This window comes from Coprinopsis cinerea (assembly GCF_000182895.1).
Source record: "Coprinopsis cinerea okayama7#130 chromosome 2 map unlocalized cont3.2, whole genome shotgun sequence".
In the NCBI taxonomy this organism is placed as follows: Eukaryota; Fungi; Basidiomycota; class Agaricomycetes; order Agaricales; family Psathyrellaceae; genus Coprinopsis; species Coprinopsis cinerea.
This window is the reverse complement of record NW_003307543.1, coordinates 1,684,659-1,699,207: the sequence shown is the minus strand read 5'-3', so window position 1 is coordinate 1,699,207 and position 14,549 is coordinate 1,684,659. Positions and strand designations below refer to the sequence as shown.

Below are 14,549 nucleotides of genomic sequence, written 5' to 3'. Positions count from 1 at the left end.
AATCGAGTCAATAATGAACGTGATCGCACAGGTAATCAAGATAAATATTACGTTCCCCAACCCACATTCGTCGACATATTTGTTCAGAGAATTGAATTCAAATAGAACCGGCCAAAAATCATTCCAGATCTTGTGAAGATAGGAAACGCCTGTATTACAGCCAAAACTCTACATTATGTGATACAATAAAAGTGGGTAAGAGCTACCTAAAAGCGATGGTGTGTCTCCGTAGACATGGAGTCAGATCTCCCCCAGACAGCCACTGGGCCTCCGACAAAATAAGTACATGGTTTCCATGAAAGCAAGCAGATGAAACAACGAAAACGACCGTGTGTATTAGACGGCATAAAGAAGTTCGTGATGTGATTATGGCGAGGGACGGTGAATGGAAGATATCTGAGTGGTTGGGAAAGCGAGGACGTGCGACGACGGAAATATGTCGGTCATGCGTGTGCGTGGTCGCCAGCGGCCGATGTGTTGTACAGGGACTCGGATACGGTCCAACAAGGCATACGACCGAGGTTATGACGCAGCGATCTTCGCAGCAACGGTCCTTTCGCTCTCCAGCTTCGTCTTATTCCGTTCAAACGCCTGCTGCCGACAGTCCTGCAGGTGGGTGCACTCGTGCTGCTCAGGGAGACGGTGCTAGAGACCACAAGTTAGGGGCGAACATAGACCATACGTCGACGTACTTACCGAACCACAGAATTGAGCCTGGCAATGAGGACAGGACCCAACTATTCTCAGTGCGGCTGAAGAACACTGCGAATCAGTACCGAGGTGGAATTGGCATCGCTTCTTGGCTGGCATTATGTGTTGGGTGTGGTTGTAGAGGAGGACGATGCAGGTACTGGAGACGGGTTGGGGGAACAGGCGATGAAACAAATGAGAACAAGGAGAAAGGGCTAGAAACAAGTGAGAACAAGCAGAGAGGGGTTTATATACCAGCGACAGATGACGCGTAAGCCTTGATCCAGGACCACAGCCACTATCACTCGGGATTGGTGTGATCCGACGGTCTGACTTCCTCTTTGTAATAGACTCAACGCATTTCGTGGAGTGAACAGCCCTTTGCCTTGGATTTTAAGAGAGACTATTATCAGCATTATCCTAATGGTTCAGCCAAGCAGATAGAAAGTCGTCCGTGTAGCGAGAAAAAATAGAAATGGTATCGTCGTCAAAGAGATAGATATAACTTGTCCTCGTGCCAAAGAATGCGAATTAAACAAAGAACTCGAAACAGATGTAACGGAAGCTTTCTGGCATCACTTGCTGCCAGTGTTTTGCTTGCTCACAATGGCTCCGACAACACCGCCGACGATAGCAAGAACAACAATGAGGATGATAAAGAAGCATATCCATCGTTTCTTGCGGGCGGCCGCTGCCGATTTGACAGCATCCTCGGTGTGTTTGTACCTGGGTACCGGTCAATATAATTCCGCAGAAAACATACCCCGCAAAGTCACTTACGCAGCCTCGGTGTCAGCTTGAACGTTGTAGGCCTGGGTTTCAATGGTGTTGATGACTTCGTCCTGCTGCTCGACAAGAATGCTCATCTAAAAACTCCGTGAGCGACCATTACCGGCGACAAAAAACTAGCGGCCTACGTCGTTGAAGAGTTGAGCAAGCTCCGCCAATGTCTTTTCAATACGCTTGATGTCCTCATGTCGTTCTTGCACTTCACGGTAAGCCATTTGGGCGTTCGTAAATTGGGAGTTCATCAACTGCAATGGGCTATGAGTTCACAGCTTTCAGCACGAAACAAGGAAACCAACAGCTTGAGAAAAGATCTGTCCATTGTTTTCATTATTCACCACTGCGCGCACTTCTTCCGGGGTAGCGTCGGGTTTAACTGCAGAACAGCGTTGAGTCTAATGGATCGCTATCAGGGGGTTAGGGTAAACACACCAATCTTGAATTGCCGTTCAAGGCGCTGCTTATGTTTAGTGCGGTATTGCTGCTCTACCGACTGGTACGTCTGGATGGCCTCAACAAACTTGGATTTGACAAGCCCTGTCTATTACACAGCGGTGTAAGCGAAATCTCTGGATGGTAGCCAAATTCCAGCGTACCTGCGCCCTTCGTATCTGTCCGTCTCGGCCTGAAGCACCTTGTGCTTCCAAGGCCTTGATCCTACGTTTCAAGGTGGCGCTCAATGCACTGGTCTCCGCAACCAAATCATCGAGTGCAGCGCTGTTTTGCTGAGCGGCGACATCATCCATATTGTTCAACGAGCGTGAATGCAGTTCTCCAATACGAGAGATATTTTCGTTGAAAGCGCGGATAGAGTCTTGGATAGAGGCAATCTATACATGCCATGCGGCGGGAGGAAACAGCAGAAAAGGCGTTATTTCTTGGACCTCGGGTAGAGCGAGAGTCTGCGCACCTCAGCATAGAATGCTGACATTGCGTCTCCTGGTGTACCGACTGGTGTTGGCGCTGCGTTGTATGTCCTGCTTCCACCGACGTCTGACATCTCATAGTCGGAAAGGTTGTTATACTGGTTGGACCTCTGGCCGTATCCTCCAGACGCCTGCGTCGGGTAGGAATTGTTTCTACATTTACTTGGTGAGCGTCGAATTCGATGTAGTTGCGGTTCAACACCTACGAGCCCCCGTACATCCCTTGCTGCTGGGCCTGTGAAGTCGTAAGATTCGGACACGGTCTCCACGGCAGCGGGAAATTTGACCTACCCTCATGGCCGCAAGTCTGTCTCTCGCCATTATTAAAGAAGAAGAGGGTAAATTTAGGTAAAGAAGAAAGCGATAAAGATTTAAAGGGTAGACGAGAGAGCAGAGATCGGAGGCGGGGTACTATGTATACCAGGAAGGAGAGCTGGCAGTTGACAAGGCAGTGATTAACCCCGTGGGAGTGGGAGCATGATGCGCCGCAGCGCGGGATGACATTCAAATTCTATTCTTCATGTTGCACTGCTTCCCGTTCTACTTCTACAATATCATAAATTACTGCTGCAAGAACTCTCGGAGGACAGCAATTTGGCGCTCGACCATTCGTCGGCTGGTACCACCGATCGCGTCTCGTCGCTCAACACTAGCCTCGAAGTCGAACACATCAAGAACGTCCTCCTCAAACAGAGGATTTAGCTTCTTATAATCCTGGACTGTCAGATCGCTCAAGGAGCATTTTCGGGACTCTGCCAAGGCTACTGCGCGGCCAGAAATGTGGTGGGTCTCACGGAATGGCATCTGCGGGGAAAGGAGTTTTTCAGCATAGCTTCAAGGTGTTGAAATTGGCTCCACATACTCCTTTACGGACGAGGTACTCGGCAAGGTCGGTGGCCAGGACATCAACTGTAAGAGCTTGACGCATCTTGTCCGCGTGGACCTTGAACACGGAGGTTAGCCTGCTGCACAATGCAAATCGTCCTACCATATAACTCACGTCCATGGTAGCGATAACGCCTTCGGTGATTTTGAGGGAGGCAGAGACGTTGTCGACACTGTCGAACAAAGGCTCCTTGTCTTCTTGCAAGTCCTTGTTGTAAGTCGAGGGAAGACCCTTCAAGGTCATCAAGAAGCCGGCCATCTAACCCAAGGTTTCAGCCCCCAGTCCAGAACTAATGAAAAGTGCACGCATACGTTTCCGAATATCCTACCAGATTTACCTCGGAGCAACTCCAGGGAGTCTGGATTCTTCTTTTGCGGCATAATGCTCGAACCCGTGCTAGGACAAGATTTAGAAAGTGGTTTACTGGAAGACAAAAAAAAAAAAAACATACCTGTAGGCATCGCTAAGGCTAACGAAGCCAAACTCGGCTGTGGAATAGACAATCAAGTCTTCAGCAAGTCGGCTAATATGGGTCATAGTCAAGCTCGACCACATCATGAACTCAACAATGAAGTCGCGGTCTCCAACTCCCCACATGCTGTTCTCTGCGATGGTTTGGAAGCCAAGCTCCTGGCGAAGGAATTCGCGGTTGACTACGAAGGGGTTTCCTGCGAGTGGACCACTTCCGAGAGGGAGGACAGAGATACGAGGAACCAACTGCAAGAGTCGCTCCAGGTCGTATCGGAATGAGGTCGCGTAAGATAGCAAGAAGTGCGACCATCGAATGGGTTGGCCTCGCTTTTGCAATTGTTAGAAACAGTTGACGGGACTACCATGATAACGCACCTGCAGATGGGTGTACCCAGGGAGGAGGAAATCAATTTCCTTGTCGGCTCGCTCAACGAGGACGTTGAGTAGTCCCCGAAGGCCTTGCTCGATGTCCGCGATTTGATCCAAAAGCCAGAGCCGCATATCTGTCGCGACTTGGTCATTTCGAGAACGACCAGTGTGGAGTTTTCCACTCAAAGGACCAATAATTTCCCCAAGACGACGCTCATTTGCGGTATGAATGTCTTCGTCGTCCTCTTTTGGTACGAACTTTTCCGGCCGATAAGTCTATGTGAACGCGATATGTCGTCCGAAATGACTCACAGAACCATCTGCCCATTCTTTGCCAACGACCTTCAGGCCCTCGATCATCTTCGTCTCCTCCTCGGGGGTGAGGATTCCGACTTTGGTCAAGGCCTTTGCATACGCGATAGAGCCCCGGATATCTGCGTCATGCATGCGCTGGTCATACTTTAACGATTGGTTGAAGGCATGCATTCTGTGATTCCCGCAAGTTAGTTCCGAGGTAGAAAAACGCAAAGGACGGCGCACAAAGGGTCAGTTTTTCCTGTGAAACGACCTCCCCATAGTTTCTGTTTTGTTGGTTGCTCAGCCATGGTGTCGTAGGTTTTGGTAAAGACAGCGTCAGGTCGGGTCGCAAAAAGGCGGAAATTGTGATTTCGTGGAAGCAGTTTCTGAGCTTTGATGGCCATCATCTTATCTAAGAACTAACCCCGATTGGGAACGCTCGCGCCGACTATAAGTGGCCCCCTTCCCCATACAGCTCCAACTCGTCTCATGCCAGCACCGACTCCTCTCCTCTGAACCAACTGCTATCTCCCATATACTCCGTAAATCTTAACCAACTTCCCAACTTTGTTTCCCTCATTCCTGGGTCGTCCTACCCGGCGCTATCATTATGACTTCGTTTCGGAAAGGGCTGGCCTGCGTGGCTATTGTGTTGAATGCGTATGTCGTGCTGATAGTTGAAGCGTTCTGGTCTGACAATACAGCCTCTAGAATATGGGCTGGTGGAATATTCACATTTCCTCTGATGTCCCCAATCCTGGCAGAGCATTCGAAGCTGAGCCAACCCCAATTGACGACCATTGTCCTCGCGTGAGTAGTTCGATTTACCCCGGAAACGTGTAACGGAGCCCCTGCTTAGTGGCATGATGAGCCAATACACCATCGCATCCGTCGTTGGAAAGGTCATCGACACATACGGGCCAGCAATATGCTCATTGGTCGCTGCAATGCTGTTCACGGGCGCCTACGCAGGCTTCTCGGTCCAGATCTACTTCACTCCGGACGACCCTTCGCCCGAACAGTCAAAAGTGATGTTCCATAGATTGTCTCTGTCATTCTTGTGCGCAGGACTGGGAACGGTGTTTGCGTGAGTTTTCCCAGTCATTCGTGGTGTTTTATCCCATATGCTTACCCTTTGCCATAGATACTTCTCGTCGCTATTCGCTGCCTCCAGGATATTCCCCAGACACATTGGAGTCGCATCTGGCACAAGCATGGCTCTTTTCGGACTTTCTCCATTGTTTCTTTCAGTCATAGCCTCCCGCTGGTTCACAGATCAGTCAACCGAAACCCTCAACGTCACCCGCTACACGGCCTTCCTTGCGATATCTTCAGCTGCGGTCTATTTCTCATCCGCCCTCTTCCTCCATATTAATTCCGACGTTGAGGCAACTGCTGCAAGCCAGGCCGCATCTTCAGACATAGAGAATAGAGACGCTGACGAGACTACTTCTCTCCTGTCGTCCAATCGGAAGCCCCCTACTTATCAAGAACAGTCGGTGCTTACACTACTCAAGAAAAGCGACTTCTGGCTTCTCGCAATCTTTTGCGTGGTTACATTGGGCACAGTAAGTCGCTATCCCATGGGTTCTCACGCACTATGTCCTAAACCCTGCTCGTTCTAGTCTGAGATGGTGATATCGAATATCGGTTCTATCGTAGTATCGCTTCCCCCTTATTCTATAGAGCGTACTGGAGATGCCACGGCACAGGCCTTCACGGCTCGTCAAGTGAAGCTACTCTCACTGTCGAACACGATTTCTCGCATCTCTGTCGGTCTGCTCGCAGATTTCATCTCCCCTGTCGCCTCCTCGTTGCCCTCCGGTTTACAGGTATTCCCTCGAAGGCACCGCATCACTCGAGTCACATTTTTGTCCTTGTCATCCCTGATACTCGCTTGGACGTTCTCATGGGTTAGCAAACGGGCTGTAACTCGTGACGATGTCTGGGTCCTAAGTGTCGGAACGGGCATCGGCTACAGCTCTGTTTTCACTGTCCTGTAAGCCACTCCTTTAGTCATCAAGTTTCCGTGCTGACCATTCAAAAAAATACAGCCCTAGTATCGTCTCCTCCATCTGGGGAATGAAGAACCTCGGCCGCAACTTTGGCATCATGATGTACGCACCGTTCGTGGGCAACCCCATCTTCTCCTATCTTTACGCATTCGTCTCGGAGTCCCATGCAAGTGAAGGATCTATGTGCAAAGGACGCATCTGTTGGGAAGGGACCTTTGAAGTCATCAGCATTACTTGTATTATATCTCTGCTAATATCCTTCGTCCTTTGGAGGCGCTGGAAGGACTATCTCTGATTATTTATGATACCGTACATATGCTTTTCATAATCGCTGTGCTACATCCCCTGTACTAGATATAATCGCCTCATTTCGAGGCTGGCATTATTGCATCCACCATATTACCCCTGTTCCTTTGTGCAGATCTGCCAGAAGTTGAAAGGACTCGGAGGAGAGGTGGCATGGTCTGCGACTGTGGTGTCGACCTTTGCACCGGCTCTGCGCAAAATGGGATTGAGACTGCCTGAGCCCGCTTTGCAAGGTGTGGGTTCAGAGGCCCGATCTCTTGCTAGCTTTCCAATTGACGTGCCACTCTTCCCAGCTCTGCCATCACGCTGTCCAGTCCCTTTCCTCCAACGCCCCAATACTCTTTCTCTGCTTCACTCAGTCGTCCCATTACCCATTCCGCGGCGTCGATGTTTTTGTCAATAATGCTCGCTAACAGGCCGCGTTTCAGTAAAGGCGTGGTCAAACGAGGTTGAATCATGCTCACCTCCATCTTCGTCCACCCCTCTTCCGACACCGACTCTGAATTGCCAAAAGTCTTTTGCTCTCCCAAGAGCATTCGAGATGCTCTTGAGACCGTTGTGGCCTTGAGCCGACCCACCCAGCCTCGCACTCAGCTTCAGAGCAGTATGTGAGATGGAATCTCCCAGTACAACAAAGTTACTGGAGCCTTTCGGAGCACCACCTGTTTGAGATAGGACGGCCCTGTATGCCTGCACAATACTTGGACCCGAGGCATTCATCAGTTGCTTCGACTTGAAGAGGGTGATTTTGACGGGGCCAGACGCGGAGGGGAGGTCGACGACCCCAGAGCCTATGTGGCCACCGCGCGTCGATCTGAGAGCGATTCCAAAGTGGGTGCCTAACGAGCTGACTATGTATTGACCAATGCTGGGTCATGGGTATAAGTTGGCGACAAGGTGGCTAGGGATGTCAAGAACCGCTCACCTGTGTCGTGTATTGGGCATTGGTGCATTGCCGAGGCCTGCGACGAAGATGTGTAAAGATTTTCCGCCGTCAACGATTCCCGTGCTATACGACATTATTCGTGAGCCTTTGGGGTTGTTCAGTAGTTTATTGAGCAGCATGGAGGGACCGGATGGGTTTTTGTAACCAGTGATGACGCCGGGACCGCATCTTGAGAATAGGAACATTTCGTTGAATAGTCAATTAGTAAATTGATGACCGGTCTGCGACCGGAGACGAAAGCACAGCTGGTTGTCGAGCAGGAGTTTGAGGAGTCAGTGCGACAAGCGCCTAGTCATCGCGCACAGCGGCGTTGACAACACTTGATTTCGGTTCTCTCACGGTGGTGATCCGGGCGCTTGATTGGATGGGGCGCTTGCTGCTGTTAGGTTTCTTATGTCACTGTCATTCCGTCAGCGGGACAATCCACACTCGAACTATGCGATGCTTTGCTCCTTGCCTTCGTCCCACCACCGACCATGGCCTTTTCTGCGTTTAGAGGGCTTTTCCGGCTGGCCTCTGCAGGGGCTATGATCACTGCTTTTCGTTCTCTGAACACTTCTGCAGTCGACGCATTCATTCGCAACCAGTATGGAGGCCATCTTCAATATTTGACCATCCAAGGGTCTGTATCCATCCTTCGTTTCACTCTGTTGAACTCAGTTCTCGTCTCAATAGTCTCTTCATTGCCATTGCCACTATGCTTATCGGCGTCCTGACGGATGTGATTCCCCCTCTTCGTCGTGGGTCCCCTTTTGCAATCTGGCAGATGGCGGCCTAATTCTGAGCGACGGACCAGCATCTCTTCGCAGCTTCAGACGCAGCCTTTTCATCGCAGCCATGCCAGTAAGTCTCTCCGCCCAACCTCGATACAATGAAGGAGCATCATCTTCTCGTTCCACATAGCTTGCAGTTATTATCTCGTCGATTTACTGGACGCTACTCGTCTTCTTCCCCGACCTCATCATAGCTTCAGACGTCTCCGCCACCCCTGAACCCACCAGCTCTGATGCAGCTCCAGTGCCCTTCCGCCTTCCGCTGTCTATTGACCTAGGCCTTCATGCTGTACCAGCGCTCTCGCTACTACTCGACTTCCTGGTCTTCGAAAAGAAGTACAGTCGCAAAGAAGTTAACATCCATGTACCTGTCGTGGTGGCTCTGTATGCTGTCTTCTACGGACTCTGGGTGGAGCATTGTGCAAGCCGAAACGGAAACATTTGTGAGTATAGTCTGGGGTTGTCATCGGACGTGCGGCCAGGCTGCTGACACCTTGGTATTTTAGTCCCCTACCCTTTCTTGACCCAGAACCCGTTAAAAGTTAGAATTGTTATCTACGCTGGAGCAGCTTTCCTCGCTTTCGGATCGTTCAAGCTTCTGAACCGCGTCCACCCGCGTTAGGTAACATACAGCGAAGCAAGGGTGTCAGCGCTCGCTGTGGACCGTTCTCGGTTTTTTAGGAAAGGTTAGCTCTTTAGATACATTAGATCAGGTGTAGCCAAAACTTTTGCCTCAACTTGGGCTCTACAGAATAGATTACTTTCACTCAACTTTCACTTCGTGATGGCGCTGCTGGCATTGAGAGTTACATCATTGGATTGACCACAAATGGGAAAAGGTCGGACGCGACCAAGGTTGACCATGAATGCAACGCATCTACCCACTTCCCTCTCATCTCGAGTTTTCCATATCAAAATGTCCTCAATATCGCGAATATAAATTGGAAAACAAGACAGCCTCAGCACGAAGCCAAGTTAGGCGGGTCACCTTCCAGGCTTTCTTGTTGACCATCTCCCTTCTTGCTTGGAATTTCTATCTAACGGTGCGCTTGCTCGTCTCATCTTTGACCGCGCTGTTCCATTCATGAAGCAATTAGGGTCCGGGACCGACTAGGTACACTGGAACTACCATCCTCTTATCCCTATTTCTTCGAAATGTCTGTTCTGGGATCGTTCATGGTCGGTGCTGGCCGCGGTGCTCTTGGACTACAATTAACACGTTCCACTGCAGAAAGTCTGGTCGTTATACCTTGTCATGGAATACAGATAGAGACCCACAGAGGTTTCTTGACAAAAGTCCTGTCTTCCAGCCGTGAATTCATCCCGTTTTCGGTCTTCGAGGACCTCATTATCAACGAAGCGCTCTACGGTTGGAATGTCAGGTACTACATCGCTGTTTTGACGCAATCAAGTACGGGAGCTCCTATTTTGCGGGTTGGGTTTCCGGTGAGTGCCATTCAGAGTGGTCAATGTCAACATCCGCTCACTAACGTCGCTGGCAGAACATGCTTCCACATTTTCCCATTCTCCAAGAAATCTACACGGACATCCAAGATCTATTGCCACGTCGTCAAGTTCACCGAAACAACCACCTCTCCCATCAAACGGCAGCAACCTTAATTAATCCCATTCTAGTCGTATACAGAATTTAAATCATTATGAGAACCTAGATACAGAAACCATAATGTCCACGCGATTTACTACAAGAAATTGCAAACTAGCGGGAAGTAGATATGAGCTTGTAACTGGTGTGGCTGAGATCTTCGCTTTCGTATGCACTGAGCAAGTCATCGTAACCTTCGTCGTCGCCCTCGTCTGCCTCGCTTTCCCTCCTATAGTGCTTCTTGTCCTTGACCTCGTTGGACACCTTCCTCGACCGACCAGACGATGTCTTCCGCAACCGAGGTTCCTGTCCGTCCCCGGACAACTTCCGAACGTTAGAACGATCTCGTGCTTCAGCCGTGGACACTTTTCTCCGTCTGAAACGAGGGGATATCGGTCTTTGAGAGAGACTTGCATCATCATCGTCCGTGGCGTCGAAGGTAGTCGCCCTTGGTGTCGCTGCCATGTCTGGATCCTCTGTAGGCCACTCTACCGTCAGATTATTGCTCGAATTCGGCGTTTTGATCTCGACAGGGGAACGAGGCTTGGTAACGTTTGTGTCCTTCAGCTGTAGATGACTTGGTCGCGTTTGTCGCCTTGAGCGGACTCGAGCATGACGAGATAATCCGGTTGCTGGGGCATCTGATGCATCGAGAGACGACATGCGACTCCTGGCCGCATCCGCGCGAGGGGTTCTCTTGACCGTGTCATTCCGCTCAAGCTCGAACACATGAGTTTCACTTGAGGTGTCTGGAAGTGTCGCAGACCTAGATATGGGAGGCGTGTTTGACGATATTGTGGGTGAATAGGCGGAGACAGGTGAAGTGGAAAGGACAGGAAGCCTTGGCGATCCGGTTGAGGTTGTGGATGAGACAGAAGGACTGAACGGTTCGCCCACGGACGGAGACGGACTGGCCAAGCCACGATTGATCCTGTACGACGGCGCCATAGGTGATATTGACCGACGGTTGAGGGGCACAATCCTACTGCCCCCGTCGGATTCCCAATCCGAGCGACTCGATTTGAAGGCTTCGGATGGCGAGAGAGAGGACACAGACGACCTGGACTCTCGGTTCAGGAATTGCTTCTTGGCTTTCATTACTTCAGCCCACTGCGGATTCTCCGGCGTTGCAGGCGTCGTAGAGGTGTACATTGGGGGAGACGTAATAGGAGATGCCGAGCTTAACAACAGCGGACGAGGCGCGGTCTTCGATCCGGCGGATGAAGGGGTTTTGGCAAGGGATAGGAACGATCTGGTCTTGCTGACCAAGGATTCTTCTTGATTATGGTGGTCGGAGAGGGGGGATATCGACGAGCTCGAGCTGTATGTGGACCGATGGGAACTGGTTGGAGAGTAAAACGAAGGCTCGGGGGATTCGTGGCGGTGAGCACTCTTTTCAGCATCAGTCCCGTCTCCGTTGGTTGTCCTGTCATTGGAACCTCCAGCCCTATTTTGGTCAGCTTTGGCTTGTCTCCAAGTCCCTACGTTCATTGCTCGTGCTCGCCAGTTTGTGCCGACTTTAGCGAGGGTTGCTGCAGTATCTGAATCTCTGAGTTTTTCTGCATAGTTCCAGATACTACCAGTAGACGTTTTGCTCGCGGAAGACGAATAGCCAGATTCATCTTCTGGAGGCTGCAGGGTGTCCGCATGAGAGATGGTCAGGCGAGTCCCAGATAGGTTGCTTCCTGCAATACTGGACCACCAGGAACTTGTAGCAGACTCTCTCTCCGTCTCGTTCCCGTCCTCTTGCTGTTTCTCCTGGTCGGAATCGCTGGAACTCGAAGAAATGTCATCTGGGTCTGGATCAATTTGGTTGGTGATCCCTTTCCACACGGTATTCCGCAACCTGACACCCAAACTGGGTTCCGACTGGCTGGACAGGGGCTGGTTCCTGTTAGCTTCCATTTCGCGCCGTTTCACGAGGTCGTTGGCTGTTTGGATAATTCGCTCTGCGTCATCGACGAAGGTCCGAGGGTAGGTTTGTAGCAGGGATATTCCTTCGAGAAAGGGATCACTCTCGTTGATCGTCTTCGACTTTGTCTCCGAATCCTGTTCCTGCTCCACCCACAGTCGGTTTGTATTTGGAGCACGACCGAGACTAATAGATGCTTGAGAAAAGGGTCTCTCCGAAAGCAAACAACACTCACCTTAGTAACTCCCTTCGCACAGCCAGAAGCATAGAGCAGGCAAGATCGATCAAGAAGTCTAATCGAGGTGCCGTATCGCGCTCCCTAGGTAAACGCGCGAATAGGGCGTCCCAGAAAACGAAAATAGCTGGAACAGGGATTGTGTAGGTCAGGACTGGGGCCAACCAGCGACTATACAAGAGAGGAGGATTAGACAGACACCGCATATTCAGAAGACGAGAACCCACTATGAATAATGAGGCAAGGACGGTTGGAGGCCTTTGGCTGCCTAAATCAGATATCAGGACGCTATCATGAAGAATACGGCGCCGGTGGCCTTACCAAACTCTGGTGTAACTCAGGATCTGCCCAAGCCAATGTCTGGTCCAGTTGAGCCATCCACCTGTGGCTGCCTTCTCCATCATCCAATTCCGAAAATTCAGCCACGATCGCCTCGAATAACCAGAACGTGTCGGCTTCCACATGCGCCAAGTCCTCTGGCTCGACTTCCGCTTGCAAGGCAGTGTAGAGAGGGATCAACACGGCCGGTATATGTTGTGACAGTTGGCCGGGATTGATGGAAGCATGGATGAATAGCAGTCGTAAGATGGCAGACCCATGAGTTGGATGGGCATGCCCAAAGGAATACGGCGGGCGAGCTTTGGAAACCTGTGATGCAGTCTCGTCGTTCTCCTCGGCCACCGAGTCGTAGTTGGAGATTGAAATGGCTGGCATCGCGTCTGCGTCTGTTTCGCTTTCTGGACGAGCTCCATGATCCTTCTCCTTCAAGATTCGATATCGGTCATCGAGCGCAGTTGCTTGCGGGATCTTGATGCTGTCGTCGGACTTCTCAGACAGTGGACACAGATTGGACTCCTCTGGGGCATCTTCGAGATGTGAGAACATCTCTCGCGGTATTCGAGAAAGATGGTGAACGACATTGAGTAGGATTTCATCGCTGGCATGAGGTGGTGTGGTTGGAGGAGGCAAGGTGGTGTATGGTTCCAAGAGACGTCGAACAAGATCCTAGGATCCGTTTCAGCACTTATCTTCGAGCACTTTCCACGACTCACATAGTAGCACGCTCGCTGTTTCGCAATTTCCTTCCCCCATGCGTCTTGTTCACCGGGGAGGACGCCAAGGAAGAGTCTGGATGGCGTTGAGGAAGTCTAGTCATCCCTAGAGCAAAGCAGGACTCACTTCCAGATGCGCGGTCGAAGCCAGGATGGGACATCAGGAATACCTTCACGGGAGTCCAATTAGCAACCGGAAGCGAAGAGCCTCAGATCGAATTCAGAAGCACCGTAGAAGCAAAATCGGCGGAGTGAAGTCATATCCACCTCCTTCGACGGTTCCGGGTTGAGGATTTCGGACAAGATATTGACACTGTGTCGGGTTATTAGCTTCAGAACCACGACCACGCTGGGTAGGTCTCTCACACATTGTGACGCTGAGGGTCTGGCGTCCAATTTCCCCCATAGGTTCTTGAGATATGGGCGAGGTATCGATCTAGTTTCGAGGCTGTAGGGACCGGGGTGGAGGTGATTCTAATGATGCGAGGGGAGACATGTCGGTCATTGTTTTTCATCGCAGAAAGAGCGAAATCCGGCCCAACACGCTGGACAAGGAGATTTCTGAGGATGTGCAATTCTGAAGTGCTATTGTGAGCGAATGTATGTATTCAAACACAGGAGCGCGTACCTTTGCAAGGAACTAGTGGGGCGGAATATATCACACTTGACAGAGCCTCGACAAGGACAGGAGATGGAGTCAAGCTCAGAATTAAAGGTAAGGAAATGTTTAGACAGAAGGAACGCAAGGTACTCACTTGGCTTCCAATTCTGCCAGATGCGTTATGAGCGTTCCTATCTCATTCTCCAAAATTTCCATCAAGTCTCCTTGAGCATCTTCTTGTAAAAGCTTTTGCGCCTTTGCCCGAGCTAATAAGACATTTCCTTGCTGCAGTAACGTCGCGATGTCTTTCCGAGTTATGCTGCCGTCCGCGTCCAATTTAGATTGCAACTGGGCTAGACGCTGGCATGTGAGGCGTAGGTGGGACTGCCGCATGTCATGAGTATTTTTGAGATGAAAAGAAGACAAGCACATGTACCTTGACTGCACTTGAATCCCACTCCAACGCTGACATTTGTCGCAAGGAAACCTATGTTCTGAGCCAGCTGGTGCTTCGAATCGCGGCTCTGCACTGGGCCGGAGGAGCTAGGATTCAGACAGGATACAAACGTTGGATCACAGGTGCACTGAGTGGTTCAGGTTCAAACTCGAAACGCCAATTTAAAAGTCCTTTGCGTCGCCTTTGGCGGCCCTGTCTGGCCGTGAAATCAGTGATCGAACTTG

General features: G+C 50.7%; 8 protein-coding genes across 8 annotated transcripts; 3 read left to right on the top strand and 5 right to left on the bottom strand.

Moving 5' to 3' along the window:
- Window positions 1-104: 104 nt before the first annotated feature.
- On the bottom strand, window positions 105-896 carry CC1G_04316 (nuclear protein). Its single transcript, XM_001833285.2, has 2 exons — window positions 697-896; window positions 105-645 (listed from the first exon to the last, which is right to left on the bottom strand). The coding sequence occupies exons 1-2, from the start codon at window positions 808-810 to the stop codon at window positions 523-525; spliced, it is 237 nt and encodes a 78-aa protein (XP_001833337.1). The 5' UTR covers window positions 811-896; the 3' UTR covers window positions 105-522.
- A 160-nt stretch (window positions 897-1,056) lies between these two features.
- Window positions 1,057-2,805, bottom strand: CC1G_04315 (syntaxin). The gene is made up of 9 exons (XM_001833284.2): window positions 2,694-2,805; window positions 2,609-2,637; window positions 2,387-2,555; window positions 2,073-2,306; window positions 1,909-2,017; window positions 1,776-1,852; window positions 1,608-1,724; window positions 1,471-1,556; window positions 1,057-1,416 (listed from the first exon to the last, which is right to left on the bottom strand). Exons 1-9 carry the CDS (start codon window positions 2,721-2,723, stop codon window positions 1,266-1,268), a joined length of 1,002 nt encoding a protein of 333 aa, XP_001833336.2. The 5' UTR covers window positions 2,724-2,805; the 3' UTR covers window positions 1,057-1,265.
- Window positions 2,806-2,963: 158 nt separating this feature from the next.
- On the bottom strand, window positions 2,964-4,733 carry CC1G_04314 (argininosuccinate lyase; the record flags this gene model as incomplete). Its single annotated transcript, XM_001833283.1, has 8 exons — window positions 2,964-3,206; window positions 3,265-3,345; window positions 3,403-3,546; window positions 3,600-3,684; window positions 3,740-4,086; window positions 4,135-4,386; window positions 4,441-4,615; window positions 4,669-4,733. 8 exons carry the CDS (start codon window positions 4,731-4,733, stop codon window positions 2,964-2,966), a joined length of 1,392 nt encoding a protein of 463 aa, XP_001833335.1.
- Window positions 4,734-5,035: 302 nt separating this feature from the next.
- On the top strand, window positions 5,036-6,846 carry CC1G_04313 (hypothetical protein; the record flags this gene model as incomplete). Its single annotated transcript, XM_001833282.2, has 5 exons — window positions 5,036-5,085; window positions 5,137-5,235; window positions 5,285-5,512; window positions 5,570-5,993; window positions 6,051-6,846. The coding sequence occupies 5 exons, from the start codon at window positions 5,036-5,038 to the stop codon at window positions 6,426-6,428; spliced, it is 1,179 nt and encodes a 392-aa protein (XP_001833334.2). The 3' UTR covers window positions 6,429-6,846.
- A 160-nt stretch (window positions 6,847-7,006) lies between these two features.
- On the bottom strand, window positions 7,007-7,766 carry CC1G_04312 (hypothetical protein; the record flags this gene model as incomplete). Its single annotated transcript, XM_001833281.2, has 3 exons — window positions 7,007-7,155; window positions 7,211-7,614; window positions 7,672-7,766. 3 exons carry the CDS (start codon window positions 7,764-7,766, stop codon window positions 7,007-7,009), a joined length of 648 nt encoding a protein of 215 aa, XP_001833333.2.
- A 402-nt stretch (window positions 7,767-8,168) lies between these two features.
- Window positions 8,169-9,087, top strand: CC1G_04311 (hypothetical protein; the record flags this gene model as incomplete). Its single annotated transcript, XM_001833280.2, has 5 exons — window positions 8,169-8,314; window positions 8,368-8,432; window positions 8,459-8,535; window positions 8,596-8,908; window positions 8,972-9,087. The coding sequence occupies 5 exons, from the start codon at window positions 8,169-8,171 to the stop codon at window positions 9,085-9,087; spliced, it is 717 nt and encodes a 238-aa protein (XP_001833332.2).
- A 244-nt stretch (window positions 9,088-9,331) lies between these two features.
- Window positions 9,332-10,154, top strand: CC1G_04310 (hypothetical protein; the record flags this gene model as incomplete). The annotated part of the gene is made up of 4 exons (XM_001833279.2): window positions 9,332-9,508; window positions 9,563-9,644; window positions 9,697-9,911; window positions 9,968-10,154. 4 exons carry the CDS (start codon window positions 9,332-9,334, stop codon window positions 10,115-10,117), a joined length of 624 nt encoding a protein of 207 aa, XP_001833331.2. The 3' UTR covers window positions 10,118-10,154.
- A 28-nt stretch (window positions 10,155-10,182) lies between these two features.
- Window positions 10,183-14,340, bottom strand: CC1G_04309 (hypothetical protein; the record flags this gene model as incomplete). The annotated part of the gene is made up of 11 exons (XM_001833278.2): window positions 10,183-12,166; window positions 12,216-12,386; window positions 12,443-12,483; window positions 12,537-13,220; window positions 13,268-13,343; window positions 13,395-13,437; window positions 13,498-13,580; window positions 13,634-13,844; window positions 13,896-13,969; window positions 14,023-14,252; window positions 14,305-14,340. The coding sequence occupies 11 exons, from the start codon at window positions 14,338-14,340 to the stop codon at window positions 10,183-10,185; spliced, it is 3,633 nt and encodes a 1,210-aa protein (XP_001833330.2).
- Window positions 14,341-14,549: the final 209 nt, after the last annotated feature.

Excerpts from the sequence above, each read along its gene's own strand:
- CC1G_04316 (XM_001833285.2), bottom strand. The coding sequence starts at position 810 with ATGCCAGCCAAGAAGCGATGCCAATTCCACCTCGGTACTGATTCGCAG. Across the intron at positions 646-696 it reads AGGCTCAATTCTGTGGTTCG|CACCGTCTCCCTGAGCAGCA; the intron begins GTAAGTACGTCG and ends TGTGGTCTCTAG.
- CC1G_04315 (XM_001833284.2), bottom strand. The coding sequence starts at position 2,723 with ATGGCGAGAGACAGACTTGCGGCCATGAGG. Across the intron at positions 2,638-2,693 it reads ACAGACTTGCGGCCATGAGG|GCCCAGCAGCAAGGGATGTA; the intron begins GTAGGTCAAATT and ends ACGACTTCACAG. Across the intron at positions 1,557-1,607 it reads TTGCTCAACTCTTCAACGAC|ATGAGCATTCTTGTCGAGCA; the intron begins GTAGGCCGCTAG and ends CGGAGTTTTTAG.